The sequence below is a fragment of the Cnephaeus nilssonii genome, assembly GCF_951640355.1.
Source record: "Cnephaeus nilssonii genome assembly, chromosome: 15".
Classification (NCBI taxonomy): Eukaryota; Metazoa; Chordata; class Mammalia; order Chiroptera; family Vespertilionidae; genus Cnephaeus; species Cnephaeus nilssonii.
This window is the reverse complement of record NC_137086.1, coordinates 40,876,064-40,898,658: the sequence shown is the minus strand read 5'-3', so window position 1 is coordinate 40,898,658 and position 22,595 is coordinate 40,876,064. Positions and strand designations below refer to the sequence as shown.

The following is a 22,595-nucleotide window of genomic DNA, read 5'->3' as shown; positions in this document are numbered from 1 at the left end:
AAACATGGTCCTTCCGCTCAGCCTGAGGTCTCACTTTAACACCCAGCTTGGCCCTGTCACATGGACCTCCAAACAACAGACTCCAGGGCTTCCTCTTTGCACCTTCAAATGTTTGCCCCCTTAGAAACTGCGCTGCCAGCTACTTCCTTATTCAAGGTCTTAGCACCCAAAGAATTGTGTGAGGAACCCATGGGAGAACATGGGAGGGAACATACGTCTGGCAGAATTGCACACACTCATCAATGTAAATTAGGTGTTCAGTGAGTATTTCCATGTTTGCTACTCTGTAATTTAAAAGCAGTAAACCCCAGGAAACCAAATGTTTTATTGCTTTAGTATGTTCTAAATCCTTTCTCCACCTCCCAACCTTCCACAAGCAGGCCTCTGAGAGCATGCCCTAGGTGCTGTTCACACTCTCCATCAGTCTGGTCCTCAGGTGGCTGGGGTGGGTGGAGCAGGGCCTGAGTAGCAGGACGGAGAAACACTGCCCCCTTACCCCTATCTGTACCTTTCTCTCTGTGAATGGTCATGGCCACAGGCAGGGAGAAACTGACCAGGGTGAAGAACACAGAGAAGAGGAGAAAAAGTAAGAAAACAAAGGGAGAAAATTAAAAAATGGAGGAGATCCCCCTGCTCAAAATAAAGTTGTTTCTTAACTATACCTGTCTGCTAGACTCCTGTAGCAGCCAGGGACGCTTGGTCTCATACATAATAAAAAAAATAAAAAAATGGAGGAGACACAGATGCTGGGGAAGGCTGAACTGTCACTGTGGTAACCATAGATTTCAAGTCACTGATTAAGCCACGTAGCTTCAAGGGTTCAAGTGAATTTATGGGAGCAATGGGATGACATACGAAGCTAGTGCAAATAATACCTGCAGGGAAATCAAGCTAATGGTCTCCAGAGCTGAAAGCATATTTGAGAATATCTATATCTCAACCCACAGGTTGAGAACCGCTGTTGTAGAGCCTAAGACCATCGGAAAACACAGATATTTACATTATGACTCATTAACAGTAGCAAAATTACAGTTATGAAGTAGCAACGAAAATAATTTTATGGTTGGGGGTCCACCACAACATGAGGAACTGTATTAAAGGGTCGTGGCATTAGAAAGGTTGAGAACCACTGATATCTATCTATCTATCTATCTATCTATCTATCTATCTATCTATATGTTTTTATCTGATTATCCAATTTCTGTTTATGTTTTATAATATATATGACATAGTGACATGTATATAATTTATAAATAAATAAATATTCCTATATTGGGGTGGTGAATGCTCAAATGTTTTCTACTAATGGGGTACATGGTCAAAATAACTTGGAGGCCACCTCACTAGAAAACCATTAAAGACTCCTCCATCCTACCTGGCAAGGCCTGGGACCTCACCAGAGGCCTCTGCCAGGTTGGCTTAAAGGAAAAATCAGCTGTCTAGAAAGGTCTAGGGCCTCATGTCCCTTTTTTAAAGGGTGAAATCACTTGTATTTTGGTGAAACAGAAAAAAAAATTATTATTATGACTGTCACTATCTAAACTCCCAACCATCCTCAAAGGAAGTCACATCAGAGCGTGTCCGCCTGTGCAATTGTGGCCACTGAAAGGCAAGTAAGGACTGGAATCCAGTCTGTGCCCCACTCACCAAGCCCTGTGCTGGTGGATCGGTGCCTCTGCCCTAGGGAAGAGGGCCTTTTACTAACTCTCACAAAGGTGTATGAATCAATAGCCCTGCTTTTATTTATTTATTGTTTTGCTATATTTGAATATAATTTTCTCATCTATGTTGCTTTTATAAATACAGTTTATTGTTCATTTTCTCTTAGTCTACTAATAATTTTGAGTTTCCCGCTCCTGGAGATGGTGCATCATTGAGGAGTGTTAGAATGGGGCTCTGGCTTTAGCAAGGGCAGCCCCTCAAAACCATGATGAGCACTCAGAAGCTGAAGGTCAATTTCAGCCTTTCTGTCTCAGAGATGCCCTCGGCCATGTGACTAGATGAGTTGTTCCACACCTAGACAACAAAGAACTAAGCCTCAGTCCAGCTTCAGTTGGGGACAGCTTGTTCCCTGGGTCCTGAGATGTGGCCTGGCCCAAATGTCTCCATCGGACATAGCCATCCAGCCATAGAAAGTTCCAAATCACTCAGCCTGAGACCACAGTGGAATAATGCAATCCTTTTGAATACAGCCACAGGCGGTCATGGATGTCTATGTATGTCCCTGCTCAACCTTATCTTCCTGCAAATTCCACTGATTTATTTACTGGAAAATGTGATGTTTTCCTCCCAAATGTCCTCTCTTCTTAGGGAGTAATTTTGCTTCCCAGCTGTCACATAGCAAGGAAAAAGGGAGCAGTGTTGGGCCTCTGTGGGCTGCTTCCCCTGTACTCTGGGGATTCTCATGCATCAGCCTTAGGCTCCTTCATCGATTTGACAAATTCCTTGACTTCTTCTTCCAAGGTTTTGTTCCTCCTCTCAACATCCTCCCGGGAGCGCTCCACATTGCGGAGGCTGATCTCCAAGGCTGCAGACTTCTTCTTTTCCTTCTCCAGTTCTTCATTGAGCCTCACCACCTTAGCCCAGACGTCATAATTTTCCTTCTCAAGGCTACAAGGAAGGAAAGAAATGAATGAAAGAATTGAGTATTACCTCTAGACTCCCCCTTCTCACACCCTCCTCTGTCCATTTTCCTTTCCACATCACAAGACCCATACCCAACCTGTACCACTTATTTACGTCCCAACCCCCACGTGAGTATTTCCTAGGAAACTGAATTCCCACAGCATGTCTGAGCCTGTTTTGTCATTTAACACCATCTTGTGACATCTCTTGTATTTGTTGTTCATCTCATTTTATGTTTTATATCTTCCACCTGATAATAGTCTTTAAAAGAAGGGACTACATCTAGTTATATTTATTTCAATACCCCCTCCTCCCAGCACCTTGCATCAGTCCTGCTCAACAGAAATATTGATTGACTACGGAAGCCCCATCCATGTTCCACAGATTCCATTCCCAACACCTTTGTACACTTAAGAGCCTTCTCATCCTGCTTCAATGGTGAGTATGGACCAGCGCCTTCTCTTAGTAAGGCCTCCTAGGAATCAAGATTTGGAGAAGTACAGGGAACTCCCCTTTGGAGCAGCCGTCTTGGCAATGCCACCCTCATTTCTGAATCCTGCTCCAGGTGAAGAATCTATTGGATTCCTGAATTCAGAGGCTTTTCACTATTACTGGCCAAAATCCTAATCTAGTCCCAGGTGGCCCCCTGCCTGGCTATGCTGAATTAACTCTCAGGAATGAGAATACATATGCTATTTCTCAGCCAAAAGAGGAGATTTCAGGCTTGTGGGAAGATTGTGTGATTGGAAATTTGCTTCAGAATTTCATTCTGAGAGGTGCTGCCTCCCTGCTCCCCCAAATGCCTGATCATTTTACATGGAGACAAGCTCCCATTTGAGCCCATGCCTGACTTCTGTCTTCAAGGGCTTTGCCCCATTCTGCATATAATGCCCCTTGTCTACCACTTCCTATTACTTCTTAAAATTAAATTAGTCTCATTCCTTCTGGTCCTCCCATTACAAAGCTCATTTTCTTCTCCAAATTCTCCATATACCTCTTGTTTTGGGAGACATCTCAAATGAGACATTATGCTACATCTTGACCAGTGATTTCAGTGGAGAGATAAGATCTGAGCGGGCTTGGGAGCTGGTTGAAGTAGGTTCAAATCCCCGCCCTACCAATAATTAGTTGTGTGACCTTCAAGAATCTTTTTATCCTTCCTGAGCCCCCATTTCTTCTGTAAAGTGGGGCTATTACCTATTTCAAAAGATTGCTGTGGGGGTTACATGAAAAGATGTGTCTGAAGCATGAAGCTTAGACACTCTAGACTGTTTCTTCTCCTTCCACCAAGGATGGGAGGCCCCTGATGGTGGATTCAGAAGACTGCTCCATTCAGGAGGAGTGGCCGCCTCCATGGCAGACAGTTCTTTCCCTACCCTGTCAACGACATCCATGTTAGAGTATTGTGGGAGTCTTCTTCAGGATGCTTTGGTGTAGGAAGCGGTTATAGGGTTAAGCCTCGGACTGACCTGCTGGCAAAGTCACAAACAAGTCCCAAGCTTGGAAGGGCACAGTCCTCTAAGCATAATTAAGCTTGATCCTGTAACTGATCCCTAGATCTTTCCTGGATAGCTAGTGGGCTGTGAGAGGAGCAGCAAGTGCTGCCAAAACAAGTGAAACTTACAAGAACATTGTCAATTGCCTTGTTTGTCCCTGATTATAAATAAAGCCTCAGCTTTGCAGTCTGGATCTGTTCTGTGGCCTCAGCCAGGCACAGAAAGATCCACCCAGGCTCCCAGCTTCATGAATCTATTTCTGCGTCTTGTTTTCTTTATTTCTATTATTTTCTCAATCCCTGGCCGCCTCCATTTAGAACCGGTTCGTTCATCTCTCTTTCCACACGGGACACGGAGAAGGGAGATCCCCGCCATGTCTGGCCCCCGCCATGTCTGGCCCCCGCTGCATCAGGCCCCCGCACTTTGGTCACTGCCAAGGCGTCACACGAGTCTTTTAGATCTACCATCGATTGATTTGTGCTCTGGCCTCCATTTCTCTGCCCTCTCTTCTCTCAGTGACTTCCTCCTGCTCTAGCCCACCACTGCTCTGGTGCATGAACACCCAGACCTGCTTCCTTCCTCTGGCCTCTGCACCTTTGGTCTCTCTTCCTGGCCTGCTCTTCTCTCATATGTAGACCTGACTTGTTCCCTCTTCTCCTTCAAGCCTTTGCTTTAATGCCACCTTCTCAGTGAGGCCTTCTTGACAACCCTATTTAACATCGGAGCCCCCTTCTGGAATCTCCCAACCTCCTGCCCTGATTTATTTCTCTCCATGGCATTTTCTACCATTGGGCATAGCATATATTTTCATTACTTGTTTGTATTGTCTGTTCTCACTAGAAGGAAAGCTCTATTAGCACAGGAACTTTTGTCCGTTTTGTTCAGTGCTATTCCCCATTAGCTGGGATGTCACCTGGAGCACAATAGGTACTCAATAAATATTTTCAGAATGGATAAATCACACTAATGTGAAAAAAAGTTTTAAGTTCCTCTTAATTTATTAAGCATGTTGATCCTTAAAGAAATGCTATTTAGAAATAGTTGATTAAGCTACATAATTTTTCATGAATTTAATTTGAAGCTCAGAGTTTTCACTAGCTTAGTCACTCATCACTGCCTTTACCCTTTTTTCTTATCAGGCCTAACTGCTATAGATTACTGTATTCTCCAAACTGAAGGTTTATAATGTCACTTCTTTGGCAGATGAGAACAATCCCTATTGCTTCTTAAGATGGAAGCTGAGTGGCTCCCCCCTGTATGTGACTTACTTTTTAATCTGTTCCTCAAAGGCTTGTTTCTGTGTTTCTATTTCCTTTTGCAGCTCCTGGACTGTCCTTTGCAAAGACTCCAGTCCCTCTTCTCCAGAGTTCTTTGTCCCAGGCCCGGTTTCAGAGTTTGGGCTCGAAAGAGTATCTCTCTTGGAGTCGCAGGCATGGGAAGAGAGTGCCCCTGCTTCATTCCCAGGAGACCCTGGCAGGGTAGGGATGTTATCATAGGTGGAAGTCCTCTGGGCATCAGAAAAGTTCTGCACACCTTGCGACAGTGTTCTCCTATGCCCCTCCCCTGTCTTCGCCTCTGAAGAAGATGACCAGAACTCATTTTTAAAGATCTCCATTTTGCTGCTGTTGGCCCCTTGGAAAGCTGCTGTTAAGAAACATTTCCGATTAGGGAGGGTCTGAGTCCTTTTTCGTGATTGCAGCTTCCAATCCCCTGGCTTTTCCCTGGGAGTTTTGCTGCTGTGTTCCAGAAACATGTCACTTGGCTGTTGTTCAGTGGGGCTGGTTGCTTCTGAGTCGCTGGCCTAGAAAAAAAAATGGCCATGAAAGTTACATGGGTTTTTCCCACTTGTGTCATGTTCACAAGAAAAAAAAATTAGAGGCTTGAAAGAAAGCATCTCTGGGCAGCACACCTATGAAGCTCTTCATAAGAAGAACATCTGTTCATTGGTGACATTAGTTGGTTATCTGACTGGCATTTTTTATTTCTAAAAGGACATGGTACTTGAAGGAACTCATATTCTAAATGTGAAGCACTGATTAAAAGCATTATATGTTTGAGGTAAAAGAGTCCTAAACCAGGATTCTTTTATAACTTTAGAATGAGGAGGCTTTTCTAACTAGGACTCAAAATCCAGAAGCCATAAAATAAACATTTGATAAATTCAACCTACATGGCATGAGCCCCCAAACTTAAAAGAACAAAATTAAAACAAAGAAATCACCACATGCTAAATCAAATAAGAAATGACAAACTGGCAAAAATATTTGAAAGGCATATCACTGACAACAGGCTACTCTCCCTAATATATATAAGATTCATAAAAATTGAGAAGAAAAAGACCAATAACCAATTGAAAAGAAAAAGACCAATAACCAATGGGAAAAGGACAAGACAAAGAGCTCACAGAGGAAAATGCAACTGGCCTTTACATATAAGAAAATATATTTGGACTCTCTTATAATAGGAAAACTCAAATTAAAATTACTGACATATCAGTTCTTACCTATCAAAAGGACCCCCACCAGAAAAGAACCCCAAATTTGCCAAATCTGACAGTACACCTCTGCGGGTGAAACTGTAGGGAAACAGATTATTTTATACATCACTGGTGGAAGGACAAAATGGCACAAACTTCATTTGATAATTTTAATCAAAATTACACATTACAAATCTATGTAACTTCTGAGTCAGCAATCCCAGTTCTGGGAATTTAGCCCAGAAATATAAAACATAGCCCTGCATACAAAATGAGCCATAGTCAAGGTTATTCATTACAGCCTTACTTGTAGTACAAAGGAATGAAAACCATCTGTTTATCTATAGGGGCTGGTTAAGTAGATTATAGTACAAGAGTGGAACACTATACACCTGCAAAAACATAAGGTCATCTGAGGTAGCTGTCTATGTATTAACATGAAAAGGTCTCCGGTATATATTGTTAAGTGGAAAAATTCAAGATACAGAGTGGAGTGTGTGTGTGTGTGTGTGTGTGTGTGTGTGTGTGTGTGTAGAGAGAGAGAACTCAAAAGAGATTGTTATATTTTGTGTAAAAGGGAGATTAATAACAATTTACATTAATATCTGCTTATATTTGCATAAAGGAACACTGGAAAGATAAATAAGAAACTAATAAAGGCAGGGAAGGATGGAGTGGGTGGAGGTAGAGGAGGGATCAGGACTTCTCAATGTAGCTCTTTTTCTTCCTTTTTATTTTTTTCAGTTAAATTAGAAAGGAAAAGAAAGAGAAAGACAAAAATAAAAGAATGAGTCGTAAACGTAAAATCTGAAAATAAGGGCTGAAACTCTTCTTCTAACTCTTCTGCTAATCAACTGCTTCAGCAACCTCATCTGGAGCCTTGAGGTGAGAACTAGATAAAAATCTTATTCTGTACCATTCTAGTGCTGCCACCTTGGGCCACCTGGTCAACCTCCCTGAGACTGAGGTCCTGAGACATAAAATGTGCATGATAAATTCTGCCCAATAGAGTTACAGTGAGGAGTCCACAGCTGATCTGTTTACATTTCCCAGCAAAGTGCCTGCCCAGAACTGCCCACACTGTTACCATTAATAGAAGAAACCTGTTAAATGAGTATAGCAATGGCTAATCTGAAGCACTTCTAGGATGATGCCACTGTACAAGGTATGAACATTTCTAAATATTAATGTAATTTTTGAGTGTTAGTAAGATGCATTGTGTCCAGACTTTACCTAAGAAACATCACCACCAACCACTACCTACTTTTTCTCCCAATCCTTTCTTAATCATCCTCAAGATTAAAAGTACTACAGGCAACTTACATTACCAGGTCAACCCGAAATTTTCAATTCATTTCTTGGTCACACATAACGAATCAGGCTGCTATATAAAGTTCACATGTTTTTTTATAAAAAAAAAACTTGTTTTATAAATATATAAAACATATTTGACCTTTGTAAAGTTGTTGCCCTCAAACAGTCTAAATTTCAGAGTCTGCAGAGTTTTCTGACATTGGGAACGTGAGCCCCAAGCCTTCAGTACAAATGAGGGGGTTGACATTGCTGAGACAGTTTATCAGAGAATGGGAAATATTACAAGAACACATCACATGCTCTGAGAAAGAAATCACGTTTCATGGGTTAGCAGGAAACCAGTTCTCTCTGGACTTTGACCAGAATTTTCAATAACCCTCACTAAAACATTAAAAGCATTATATGTTTGAGGTAAAAAAGTCCTAAACCCGGATTCTTTTATAACTTTAGAATGAGGAGGCTTTTCTAACTAGGACTCAAAATCCAGAAGCCATAAAAGAAACATTTGATAAATTCAACCTACATGGCATGAGCCCCATTGAACTTCTCTGGACCGTGTTTCAAAGTGTTTCCCTTTGGAGTGTGCTTCAGTGAAGAGTTCCATTGCTCAGTCATTGGCACACACATCACTAATCCCACCTCCAGGATGCAATCAGAGACTAGACTTTGAAAGAGGCCAAGCTTTCAAGATGCCTGGGGTGGGAATGGCTGGGGGTAAGGGGTCAATTGGGGAAAAAGGAGACATGTAAAACTTTAGACAATAAAAAGAAAGAAAGAAAGAAAGAAAGGAAGGAAGGAAGGAAGGAAGGAAGGAAGGAAGGAAGGAAGGAAGGAAGGAAGGAAGGAAGGAAGGAAGGAAGGAAGGAAGAGATGCATTCAAATGAGTCTGTACCAGCTGTACCCATAGCCACAGCATCATCAAAAACTCCTCAAATTGCCACCCACAGCAGCTCTTACATGGAATGACCTGGATTAAAGGAAGAGTCGTATGGAAGGAGGAAGGCTCTCTGCACCTTACCGTGTTACTGAAGCTGTCTGTCCTAGAAATTGGGACGTCCTCAGAGGCATCCCAGCCCACAGAGCTTCGAGCCACTGGAGGTTTCTTGGGGTCATTTTTGGGAGCTGGGGGTGACAGGGGTACATCCTTGGACTTGGGGAAGAGGACTTCGTGGTCTCTGATCATCATGGTCATCACTCTTTGGATTTGAGGAGTCCCTGAAAGAAAAGAAAGAGATTTGTGGTGCTGGACCACGGCGTAGTCCTCAAAGGTCTCTACCTATGGGATGTCTCCAAAAGTGTCTCTAAAACCACAGCGTCCCAAAGGACCTCATTTTGCTCCTCATAGGACTCTTCTTAATTGCTTGGGGTAGGATACTGTAGTGAAAGGGATGGGCTAGAACAAAGATGTGGATTGGAGTGAAAGATGGTTATTTTCCGTTTACACCCCACTGGCTCAGTCTTTAATCAGGAAATCAGCAATCTAACAGCAGAGAAAATTAAGACAACTGTCTCTCCTAATGTGGTCTTCAATGTGACATGCGATTTTTATTGCACACACAGTGAATATGTGCCAGGAATATTGCCTCCCGAAATCTATGGCAGACATCAGTACTCTATGGCAGGACTTTTGCTCACTGATCCAAGACACAGCCTCAGAAGCCTTTTCAACACAGCTTTACAAGTACTCTTTTTCTGACTTGGCTTATAAAATGAAACTTGTTTACTCTCTTTGGTTAAGGATATTTAAACATAATAAAAGATTAAGAAACACTAGCTAACTGTTTTTGTGCCAGCCTATTGTATGTACTGTGTGACCTTTAGGTAAATCTTTAACCACTGCTGTGATCTGGAGAATGGACATAATTCCTGCCCTGCCTACTTCACAGGGCTATTTTACAATTCAGACAAAATAATCAGCTGAAAATCCATGGCAAATTGCAGATCAGTGCACAGACATGAGGGCTAGTGTCGTAACTGTTGTTAGTTCCTCTGTATCTGTCTTACCACAGGACCATTCTTACCCCTCATAATCACAGCAGGGTCTTCTACCTTTGACCTGATAAGATTCACACCAATCACAGTAGCCAGATTATCCACACTCATCTTGTTAACAGCACAGTTCAGCTGGATTTCATGTAGGAACCTGTGAACAGACAGGCAATCCCAGAGTAAGAAATAGGAATTTGCCAGAAGAAAGCACTTCTGGGTACCAACGAGATCTCAGAGATGCATCCCAATTCTCCTTCTGATCTCAGGAGTGGGATCAGCCTGCTCTTCACAGAGAGTTTAGCTTCACCCCCAAAGATTCAAGATCAAGGAAGAATAGAAACCAGGAGGGGCCTGCCCAGCTGAGGTGGTGGCCTTGGTCTGGGAGCAGGCAGGGGAGTCACATTGACAGAAGGCAGGATCCAGTTTCAGGGAGCTAAGAGGAGACTAGAAGGACCAAAATGGGCATTTGACTGCTCCTTGTCCTTCCTTTGTAAGCTTATCTCCCAGGCTCTCAGCACCCAACATGCCCAAGTCTCCAGAGAGGAAAATCTCAGAGATGGGAATCCCAGTGCCTCCTCACTCTCATCCTCTAATTATAGCACCAAGTATCTCAAATTCTCAGCAGGTACTCAATAATTAACAATTAATTTTTACTATAATTCTACCCAGTTGAGGCATGCACTTCTGATTCACAATTAAAGAAAAACTAAACAGCCAACAAAGGAATTTCTACTTTTTCTGGAAACCATTTTTAAATGGTTAGGCTGGAGCAACATAAAATTTGAAACACAGAGAAATGATCAAATAAATGCTGATCTGTCCAAATGAGAAAAGCTTATGGAATATTATGAAGTTATTTATAATCCTATTATATGACATAGGAAAGTGTTCACAATGGAACATTAAGCCAAAAAAGAAAGCAGAATACATACATATATATATATATATACGTAATTCCAATTTGGTATAAAAAATTTTCCGGTAAATTTATATTGATGAATGTAAAAATCAATCATAGAGACAAAAACATCCAGAAGGAAAAACACTCAGGTCTTTATAGTGATTTTTACTAGGTAAGGAGATTGTGGGTAATTTTTATTTCTTCTTTACAGTATGTTGTATTTTCCTGGTTTCCAAATCAAGCATGTATCACTTTTTATAATCTGGAAACTACAACAAATGATGTTTTAAAATTAAGATAAATTTCATCTCTGTCTGGCATGGAGATCCAGGCTCCCAACTCAGCAGGCCTGGGTCAATCCACATGTTGCATGCTGCCACAGAGATGACCCATAGCAGGTCCTCAGAAAGGGGAACTGGAATGTATGCCTCTGGGGCACTAAGCCAGGATAATGGGAGATAATTCTAGAAACATTATAAAGATTTTGGTTCCATTGCATGTTCCAGGACTCTGAGCAGTGCTGAGGAAAGCCTGAGGAGGAAGCATGTACATTTTGTATGCCTATAAAATTTTCAGGGGGTCCTTTAAATTATCTTGTGGACACAGGAAACTACCTCGGAGCTATGTAAACAGAGTTGATCCTCCAAATATCTGAACTAGAGTCTCTGAGTTCACAGAGACACTCTTTCCTTCTCTATCCAGGAACTTATTTATATTCTTATTCTTATTAAATTTATTGGTGTGACATTGGTTAATAGGATCATATAGGTTTCAGGTGTGGATATCTATGATACAAGATCTGCATATTGCACCGTGTGCCTATCACCCAAAGTCAGATCATCTTGCATCACCATATAATGAGGCCCCCTTCACTCCCCACCCCCTTGACTAGAAACTGTGTAGCTGATACCAGGGGGCTCCTACCTGCAGATGTAGCTCAAGAGGCTGTAGTTGTCTCGAGGAAGGTTGGAGAGCTGCTTCATCAACTCCTGCTGAGCCTGGAAAGACATTTTTAATACCAGTAAATGAGCCTGCTCACTTGCCAGCAATGAGACCTTGGAACATAATTGGTGTGTCTGTGTAGAAGCAACACTTTGGCAGTGCTATTGGAGTGTTACACCTCAAGTGTTCATTAAGCAATTACTGTGGGTATGAGTTGTTGATAGTCCTTGCCTCCGGTTCTTGGAAGAAGAACAAACAAATAAAAAAGTAACACTACAAAAATAATAATAATAATAATGAGCCTCTCCATACTATTTTTTGGAACATTTTGTGACTTTACAGTTATTTCAAAATAAAAAGTTATTGAAAGGCACACTCAAAACTCTGAGAAGAGAAGTTATCTCAGGGAGCCACAGACACCACAGGCAGCTGAAGCTAAGAGGAACAAGAAAAGCTCCTTCCTTCCTCTCTCTGGCACGTGCATTCTTTGTATGCCCATGTCTGACACTTGTGGTCATCATGGAGCTAGTACAGTCAGACCTCTCACTTGCTTTCCAAGTAGGGCAGCTTGACCTTGTGTCCCAGTGGGTCTCAACAAGGCCATATTGCTTGAAACCCTTCTCAAATGCATCCTCCCTCTCTTACTAACTTTAAAGTGACTTTGGGGTATTTGATTAGGGGCCACTTCTTTATTGGGTTGTTACATCCCATGAAGGCTGTCACCATGATTGGCTGCATTTGCCTTTGCTTGCCAAGGAAGTTCCTGTTGGACAAAGTATCTCACCAACGGGTATGGACCTCCTGACACACTGTTCCCTGCCTACCAGAATAGTGTTCAGTAACCATCACCTTCTTTCCAAGCAGGACACCTAACTCTAATGAGATACCAACCTTTGCCTCATCTGCATTCATGAGTTGCCCACAGAGCAGGAATCCCTCATACTGGCTCCAGGGAACCACAGGCTCTGGGAGGTCTCGGAGGTAGAGCTTTAATAGGGAGGCCACCGTGTGCACATCTGTATCTCTGGAAGAAAATGAGCAACACCCTTTGAAAGCAAAACTCCAGAAGTCTCCTCAGCACCCCCCTGGTGATCCACTGAATAGAATCCAGGGTCCGAAGGGAAGCTTTGCAGAGAAGTAAAGTCTGATAAAGGTATATTGACCAAAACATTTTTGCTAATTCCTTTTATGGAATAATCCCCCCAACACCTTTTCCTTTATCTGTTCTGCCTAACTGCCTCAAAGGAAAGTTCAAGGTCTACTTTTTCATTAAACCTTCAACAGTTTAATCTTCATTGCTTTCTTCTTTCTCCAAGTCCCTTAGCACCTCACAATTTAGCATTCTGTACTTAGTGTCTCATTTTTCATGTGATAACTGCTTTACATCCATGGTCCATTGATCTATTTGATCCCTCAGAATCTTAAATTAATTCTGAGATTCATTTATATATTTATGCAATCATTCATTCAATCAACAAGTTGTGAAAGAAACTATTCAGTGCAAGATACCATGTCAGGCACTAGGCTTTCAGCAGTGAACCAAATGGACACACAGGAAACCTCACCTCATCGAACCACAGAGGTGTGCAAACTTAAATGTTACCAAGTCATTACAATACTGTGTGGTTAGTACCATGACAAGGGAAGTCCTGGACCTGGGATCGTATGGAAATGTGGAAAGTGCACTTAATGCAGAGTTGGGGAGCCACAAGGGACTCTTCAGTCAAGATCTGTAGAGTGATCAGGTGTTACAGCGTGGGGCAGGCAGCATGTGGATCAGCCCAGAGGGGGAGGAAGGAGGCCTGCTGCAGGAACTGAGACAACATTGATTTGATCACCTGATTAGCAGAAAGAGACATGGGCTCTCCAGCTCAGCTTCTCTGGTTAACAGCAGGAGTTGACACACCATGATCCCAGAGCCAAATGTGGCCGGCTGCCTATATTTGTACAGCCAGCTAGCTAAGAATGGATTTGACATATTTTAATGGTTGGAGAAATAACTCAAGAGAAGGATATTTCATGGCTTGTGAAAATGACATAAATTTTGAATTTCAGCTCTCATAAATAAAGTGCTATAGGAACACAGCTATGCTCATTCATTTTTGTATAGTCTTTGGCCGAGTTAAGAGCAGAGTTGAGTAGTTGCCACAGAGACCATCTAGCCCACAACATATAAATATTGTATATGTGGCCCTTTAAAAACGTCTGCTGACTCCTGGTATATAGAGCTGTTGCATTTATTCCATAGAGAAAATAAATCTGAATCTACCATATACTGGAAGATCATTAGTAAAGAAATATTGATTTATTTCATATCAAGAAAAACTGATGTTCTTAAGAGATAGCCCTGATAGTATTTAGAAAGCTGTGATGTGGGAAGAGGTTCAGATAATCTGAGTGTCACCTTTGGTCAGCAATTGGGAATATAGAATCTGCTGGGTGGAATACCTCCCGGTGAGAGACAGGAGGGGTGGATTGGACAGGAGGAGGAGAAGGGAGGCCTTGGAGGCAGCAGAAGCGAGAATGCCAGGACTTGACTAGAAAGCTCTGTCTTGGCGTTGCGTGCACATTTTTGAACACTTGTTTTTGACAGCCAGTGGTTGGAGGCTCCCCCTTTGCAGCCTGTGAACTCTGCACCTCAGCCTGCCCAGACCAGACTGCTGTCTAAGCTCCATGGCGGCCCTCAGGAAGTCAGGGGGTGGGGATTCAGGAAGAGACTTCCCTGCTGAGTCATTGCCTAAAAATATCCCCAGGCAAAGCCCTCTTGGCAAAATACACAATAAGTTCCCAAGAAAGTGTCAGAAAATCAACCAGCGCACACCTTGCAGGAGTAGCATTCTCCTAATGTCGCCGTCCACCCAGGTCTTAATCAGAATCCAGGGTCTACGGTTCGGTTGGGGTCTCTCTCACCCCACATCCAATTTAGTCTCCCAAGTCCCCTCAATTCTATTATCCAAATGTCACATGAATATCTCCAAGTCCCTCCCCTCCTTCCACTCCACTCTTCAGAAGGAGTACCCCCCACCACCACCCCCCAGGACTGCTCAGCCTCCTAATCTAGCCTCCTGCCTCCAGGGTTCCATTCTCTAGTGCACCATCCCCGGCCTGGCATAGCCCCCAGCACTCAAAACACACCCGCAAAAGCAATGTAGAAAACAAAGAATTTGAAATGAGGAAAACAGCATAGAGGATATGTCAAGAAAACAGGAACTTTTGAAGAGAAACAATAATAAAAACTACTAGACAGTTTAGTCAGGAGAAACAAAGACAACATTTAATAGCCAACATTAGAAGAGAAAGGGGTTATAAACCACAGATTCAATACAGATACCTCAAAGTTGTAATCAAAGAACACAGCTAGCTATGTAAATCATCCTGGAACACTGAAACGCACAGGAAGCTGCCCAATCATTTTAACAGGGGAAGATACGGCTGCATCGCCTGGCTAACTCCTCATGCTTCTTTATTGTGTCTCAGCTTAAATGTCATTTTCTTGGGGACCTTCCTAAATCCACCAGACCATGTCAAAAACCCCTGTTCTAAATTCTCACAGTACCCTCTCTTTTTCATTTTTAGCACCTAATACAATGAAAATTATAGTTACTTCTGTAAATTTTTGGTTTCAGGTCCGTGCCCCATTGGGACAGGGCTGATCGGACGTCATTGTTATAGTCTCAATTTCCAGCATGATACTTCCTGATTTTGCTGTTCCTCCAACCCAATGGAACATCCTTAAATTTTAAATCAAAGACTAAAAGCAAGTCAGGAGCCAGGTGGTTTCTGAGTTCAAGCCCTGGTCCCGCAGAGATTAGCCAGGGCTCCCCAGATAGCTCTGCCCACCTTCCCTTGAAAAACTGATCTTATAAAGCAGAATGTCTTTGTGCATTTCTCCCAGAGATAAGAGGTCCTGGAAGTGCACTAGCTCTGTGATCAGGCAGTAGCCAGCCTAGTAGAGGCTAGACAAAGAGATTTTTAAATTCATATTTTTATCTTGAATGAGAGCCTGACACACCTGTACTAGAATCTGCCAATAGAGTTCCTTTGATTTCCTTCATCTAGTGAGGCAATTTGGGGAACTCACAGTGAAACTGCACATGTGACCAATGTAGGGGTCTAGATGAGTACCCACAAGGGTCATGTGGGCCCAAAGAACCAGTCCTGGGAGGACCCTTCCTATTTTTGGCTGTGGGAACTCCTCAGTTCTGGCAGCGGAGATGTGTGATAACTTTCCTCCTTCCAGATCCAAATATTTCAGAAGAATCAAAGACTCTGACTCTACCACCCAGGCTGATTTTATAGATGCAGGAGCTCCAGGCTAGGGCAGGTATTTGGCAACCCCCCGAAACCACCTCTATGCCTGCTGGCTGACTGCACATTGCTTTTGCAACAACCCACCTGCATCTTTTGATCAACTCAAAGCTAATTAAAAACACAAGAAGAAAAGTGAATATAAAGGTGGCAAGCTTAATTGAACGAGTGCCTGGTAATGAAAATCAATTTACGGTGATGCTAAAAGGTCCTTAAATTTCATGCCCACAACCTGGTATAGTTCCAATAACAACTCCACCCATTGCTTTCCTGTTAAAATATAGCACCCTTGCTACACTAACCTGTTATGTGCCAAGGGCAGCAAAGACAGGCCTATGGTGGTCCAAACTAAGACAGTGGCTGCGAGGATGGAAACGGATGGGTGTTAGAGATGCTTCGGAGGCAGAATGGAAACACTGGGGACTGGAGTGAGAGGGGAGAGAGAGGTGAGCAGTGAGACTGTGCACACAGCATGACACCCAGCTATTCACCCTTCCCCGGGATCAGCCCTGCTCCTCAGGCCTCAATAAGCTTGTGAAGAATTTCAACCTTTGGGAACTGGATAGTGATCAGGCCTGACTTGCTAAATCTTCGTTTATGGGCCGCTGATTTGGAAAGAATAATGACTTTTTTCTTGCCAGCAGGACAAGTGCACGCAGGCAACCAAGGCAAATATTGCACAATAAGCAGAGCGCGTGCAGCGTAGGATGGTGGTTGTACTAGCTGCGCATGGCAGACAAGAAAACCTCGGCTGGGAGGCTGGAGGAGGTGGGGAGGGGAGGGAATGGTGGGGAGAAATGACCCTGCACCAGATAGGCCCCAAACAGGGCTGGGCAACATCCATGGGAAAACACCAGGCAGCCAACCTGTTCGTATGTACTCCCTCCAGAAGGGCTCAGAACTAAGTTCCGAATTGGATAGTGCTGTGCTCTCCCGCACTAACAAGGGCTGGTTCTGGCCGCTTCGGGAAAGCTGAGGGAGACCATCACAGCCCTTGGATCTAGACATGGTGTGTTCTCCACCACACCCAGTCTGTTGTACAGGCAACTCAGCCCCACGTTCCTTATCTGCCCCGAAAGCTGGGCCTGGAACTAGAACCCATCTTTTCCCCTACCCCGTACTTCCCTCCCCCGTATCTGCCCAGCAGGCTCTCCGGGGAGCTCACCTCTCTCTCAGGTCATTGATCACCATGCTCTCCTAACTGTGCCCCAGGCTCCCACATTCTAAACTTTGAGCAAAACAAAGGCTCTTTCTGTTGCAAGCCAGGGCTCTTGGCAGTGTCTGTGTGAGTCCCATAGCTCAACTGGAAGAGAGAAGTCCTCTTACGCAAGTTAAGGCAGAGGGAAGGGTGAGGTGAAGGCAGCGTACCTGTCAAAGGAGGGCCTCTCCCCTGCATCGAAAGCATCTCTGAGCTGCTTCACCAGGTTGTCCTGCCCAGGCAGCCGGAAGATGCCCTCTTCATTCAGGCCATGTTCCAGGATGAACTCCGCACACTTCTCCACGAGGATGGGCACCAGGTGGGGGCCAAATTTCTGCTCATAGGCCACGGTCTCATCCAAACGCTGGCCAAACACCGCTGGAAGAGAAAAACAGGACCTTCCCATTATTTTGACTCCCGTTGGATGAACTGACAGGTCAAAGTGCTTTGCCTATTTCTTGAATTTCTGTGTTGCCTATGACCTCAAAGGTTTTAGGGAAATGATACTAAACAAAATAGAGGAAACAAGTCGCCCACAATATTTCCTGGGGCTGGAAACTGGGGTAGTCTCTGTCAGTCTTTTTCTATTGGCACACATTTTTACGTATTTAAAGTAACAAGTCACTTTTATGGAGTGTGCTAGGAATTGTGTTCAGCACTTTGCATATCTTTTCTCATTTAATCTTGACAGCAATCTTATGAAGTGGTATTAATTGTTATGCCCACCTTACTGTTAAAGATACTGAGCCTTAGAGGCACTGATGAACTTGCCAAGGTAAGAGGCCAGGGCATGGTACAGTCAGAATTCAATACAGGCAGTATATGCAAGAGAATGTGCTCTTAGCCACAGCAGCAAGCAGGTGATTTTGAATAACCTGCTTGTGTTATATAGCATTAAACATCAGTCTGTCACATGGATATCTCAGAGCATATTAAACCAGTATGGTATTTGAATAATTTAGGTTGGTTTACTGTGCTTGACGATTTTTACATTGCCACACAGAGAACATATTCATTTGCCTAACAGAGTTCCTGGAATGTACATAGCACAATACATTTTTTCTAATTAATTGTTTAATTAATTATTTGACATTTGGGTGGATGAGCACAGGCTATTTCTTCTTTTGAACTATTTCCTTAGGGCAAAGCCCCACATGTAGAACTACTAATTCACATGGCTTGAACATTTTAATCACTCGATGGTATGCAAATCACATTCCAAAAACACTGTTCCAAATTACAGTGCCTCCAGCAATGCATGCACGGACCAGCCCGCCCCAGCCCTGTCAGCGCTTGGCTCCGGCATTTTTCCACCCCAGCGGTGTAATAAAGTTAATTTCTAAATCAGGATAATCAGTGGCTACTCATTTTTTCCCACGGGGCCTGGAAGTTCAGAAGACCGGTCATGGTTTCAGCTCTGTCCTGCCTGCGTTTCCCCCTGTTATAATTAGGTCTGTGGCACCAACCACTTCAATCCATGGACACAGGTTCCCAAAGCCCTTTGGTTTTTTCCCATGATTCTCTCTCTAGTTGGCCCCCTGGACGAGTCTCTAATTAATGTGGATTCCACCTATCAAGAGCTCTAATGTGTTCTCGAATTTCTCATGTCCTTTCCACCCTTACCATTGTCCCAGGTTAGCCCAGGCTGGATTCCTCTCATCTATGACTGTGTTTCTTCTATGTTCAAAGCCCTCCTACTCTACCTTGTGCCACTACTTACCTATCTAAACCACTGGTCTACCTGAGCGCATTCCTCCTTATTTTTAATAGTCAGCCACTTCTTCCCAAATTACCACAGCAGTGTTTTTAAAATTACCCCTCAGAATCCTCGGGGTTTCCTCTGAAGCCCTTCCCTCATCACATCAAGTGCTTGAGAGGTGAGGGCATGAGATCCAGGAGCAGCTGAACAAGTGAGTCTCTGTTCTCCCTATTCCCAACCAGACCTGCTGGGCTGTTGTCTGTTTTACTTGTGTTTCAATGAGACTGATTAAATATTTCTGTGGCTAAAGTTTGGAAGCTGGGGCTGGCATTCAGCCTGGCCCCCACCTACCTTTCTGGCCTGACTTCCTGCCACACCCCCAAAGGCACCTCACCTGGTGTTCCCAAAGCCCCCGGTGCTCTCCAATGTTCATGCCCTCAAATGGCCTCTTCTCACTCCCCAGGCTGTTCATCTCTCCCCTCTCTGTCTGCTGGAATTCCATTTATCTTCCTTGGCTCCATTCAAATATTGTCACCTCTGCTAAGCCTTCCCTGACCCCAGTCTGAGAGATTCTGTCTCTACTCTGTGTATCCGTATCCTTCTCAAATGTCCCAATCCCTTTCTACACTGTGCTATAATTATGTGTATGCCCCTGTGCCCTCTGTATGACTATAGGCTCCCTCATGCTAGAAATATGGGGATGGTCTCTTTTTATTCCCAGTGTTTAGCGTAGGGCCTGGCACAAGGTAGAGTCAAGAAATTTTGCTAAATTATTTAATAAATCATTTCATCTTCAAGCTAATGCTTTCCATGATTAATGATAATTTTGGCATTTATTTACTTTAAACACTAGTCGATATCTCAGCAGACAAATTCAGCTTCACGCTAACATTTATTGAGCACCCTGCCATGTGCCAGGAGCAGGCCACATGGCATTCCATTGGCTATACAGAGTAAGGGATTGTTATTCTCAATTAGCTTGTCATCAAATTATGAAAATGAAAAGACCCCATGCAAAATAATGAGAAACAATTAGAGAATGTCAATATAATATAGAATTAGATTGTTGTTTGTCTGTGAAATGACCTGGATAGATATATTCACCAAACTGGAAGGAAATAATTAAAATGATCTGACTTACAATATAGGCCACATGGCATTTGTAAAATTCCCTTTGAGGGGCCTAGGGAGGAGCACTTCAAAGGGACAGGTGGATGTGTTTTAGAGTAGTTGAAACTTGAATTCAAGGGGCCCACTGGGCCTCCTAAGGAAAGATCTCCCAAACACAATGTGACAGTGTGCACACAGCTGTCAGAGTTGTCAAATGTGAGCTGCATTTCCAAGGTCCCCAAGCAGAAGGAAGGTCCACTTTGCAGGTGATCTGGAGTCAAGCTTCTTCTTATGCCCCTCTGCGTAGGCAATCCTCTAACTTTTCTCCTCTTCTGGGTCCATCAGTCTTGTCCACTTTCACCAGTACACTCATTCCCCACATCTTTTCTCTCCATCATCTCCACTCTGCTGATTTCCACTCCCTCTCCACGCCTTTATCAGGTCACTGGGAGCTATGCGTGAATGCAGCCTAACATATCATGGACAATTGTATTTCCAATCTCTGTAAGATCGGTTCCAAAGCTTCACCACTCCCCTTGAGCTCACCACCATTCCCTTTCCTGTCTCAGCAGGTGACCTTGTCTCCTCTTTCCCTTATCTCTCCAAATTGAGGACATCATGAGTGAACTCCCTCATTTCCAGTCCCTGCCTCTCTTATTCTTCTTCCTGTCTGTCTGCCTGACTCTTAGAGGGAGAAAAGGACCCTGTGCTTCCTCCAAGATAGTGTTTTCTTCCACCCTTTTCACCTCTTCCAAGATTTCACTCCTTCTCTTTTTGTATTTTTCTCTTTCAATTGAAAGAGCCCATATGTGTCTAAGACTTTGCTTATTTATTAAAGACTAATCTCCTATCCCAGGTCTCAAACAACCAATGCTTTCCTTTCTTCTATTCACCAGTATATTCATCTAAAAATGATGAGTCTACTTCTTGAAAGAGTCGTCCACCCTCACAGCCTTTACTTCTGCCCTTAGCATTCACTTCTCAGCCCCTCAATCCTCTCCATCTGGTTTAATCAGCCTGCATCTTTCTACCCAGTCTGCCCAATAAAATTTCCAGTGCCCTCCTATGCTTATTCCACACTCTACTGGTCTTCACTGAAGATTCTGATGGGGATGATTCTTCTTCCTTTTCAAGACTTTCTCCCTACATGACTACAAAATCACCCACTTTCATTTTATCCCCACATCCCTATGGGCTCTTTTGCAGTCTCCTTTACTGTGCCCTTTCTTCTACCTGCTGTGCCATTTCCTGGCATTCCAGCTCAGATGTCCTCCCACTCGAGACATTGGGCTATCACCTACAATCTGGTAACTTAAAATCCACATATCTGCTCCTGGTCTCTCCCTATCTCTATCTCCATAATTTCTCTCTCTCTCTCTCTCTCTCTCTCTCTCTCTCCCCTACCCCCCACCCCATTCCACAAGTCCAACACCCAATGGCAGTTTTCCCAGTGTCTTCTCCAACCTCACTCTCATTCTACCCACCCCCCTTCACAAATCACCCTTCTTCCATAGCATTCCTCACAGACATAGCATTTGGTCAATCCAGCAATCAAACACCAAGCACTTTAATACAAGGTACCTGCACTCAGCCCAGTTAGCAAAAGTGTGAGTGTTGAAATGATCTGCAACACCCCTCTTTCCTTCCAGATAGATCAGTACATTCTAAATTACACTTTCAACTGTCTCTCCTCTCTATCCTTGCTGCCACTTTTAAAATTACTGTAATGATTTCTTATGCAACTCTGTTTCTTGCAAGTTCCTTTCACTGGAATTCACAAATCACTCGGCAAATACAGACTGAGCATCTGCTGTGGTAGCTAGAGATTATGATAGAAAGAGTGAAAAATGGTCTTTGCTCTTGGAAACTCTGGAGCAAATGCCCTTCCTCCTTCTCCCCACCTGGAAACCTGATCTTACTATAGCCCAAGTTCAAAGGTCATCGCCTCAGAGGGACTTGATCACTCTCCTCTGTGCTCATCGAGCTCCCTGTATATACCTCTATTCCATCACTTCTCATGGATTTTACAATGATTTATTTAAACATCTCTCTCTTCCACTGGACTGTGGGCTCCTCAAAGGCCGACAGCCTGTCTGGCTCACCATCTATTTTTATCTCCTGGCACAGAGCCTGGCACATGATGGACCAGTCCTCAAGGAGCTGTTATTACCTGCTGCCCCCTACCCCTCTTGTACTCAGCCTTGGCTCTGCTGAATACACTCTGATCAGCATTTCTTCATACTTGCACTTGTCAAGATCAATGGCCTATTTTACATTTTTAAATCCTGGGGTCACATTCTCCATCTTCACATTAATTCCTCTATCAGCCCCCATCAAATTACCCCTCCCTTCCTGATACAAATTTTCACATGGCTTTTGGACCACCACTCTCTCAGTTCTCCATTTATCTCATTGGCTGCTCCTTCTCAGCCTTTTCTGATGACCCCTCTGTTTCTCCCTGTCCTCCAAATGTCAGAGTGTCCCAGGCTCTCTTTTTCTCATCTGCACATACTCTGTAAATCTCACAAGTTTAAATA

The 22,595-nt window shown here is 43.5% G+C and overlaps 1 protein-coding gene across 5 annotated transcripts in view; it reads right to left on the bottom strand.

The window, feature by feature from the left end:
* Positions 1 to 699: 699 nt before the first annotated feature.
* The window catches only part of ARHGAP25 (Rho GTPase activating protein 25), a 78,921-nt gene continuing 57,025 nt past the window's right edge, over positions 700 to 22,595 (bottom strand). For 3 of the 5 annotated variants that reach the window (XM_079792190.1, XM_079792191.1, XM_079792194.1), the window contains 7 exons: positions 17,420 to 17,627; positions 12,635 to 12,767; positions 11,726 to 11,799; positions 9,933 to 10,054; positions 8,930 to 9,126; positions 5,390 to 5,922; positions 703 to 2,610 (listed from right to left, as the gene is read on the bottom strand). In XM_079792190.1, the coding sequence (XP_079648316.1) occupies positions 2,403 to 2,610; positions 5,390 to 5,922; positions 8,930 to 9,126; positions 9,933 to 10,054; positions 11,726 to 11,799; positions 12,635 to 12,767; positions 17,420 to 17,627 (1,475 nt within the window). In that variant the 3' untranslated portion in view covers positions 703 to 2,402. Of the gene's footprint in view, positions 2,611 to 5,389; positions 5,923 to 8,929; positions 9,127 to 9,932; positions 10,055 to 11,725; positions 11,800 to 12,634; positions 12,768 to 17,419; positions 17,628 to 22,595 lie in introns of all 5 variants that reach the window. The other 2 variants (XM_079792192.1, XM_079792193.1) reach the window with 2 other exon arrangements.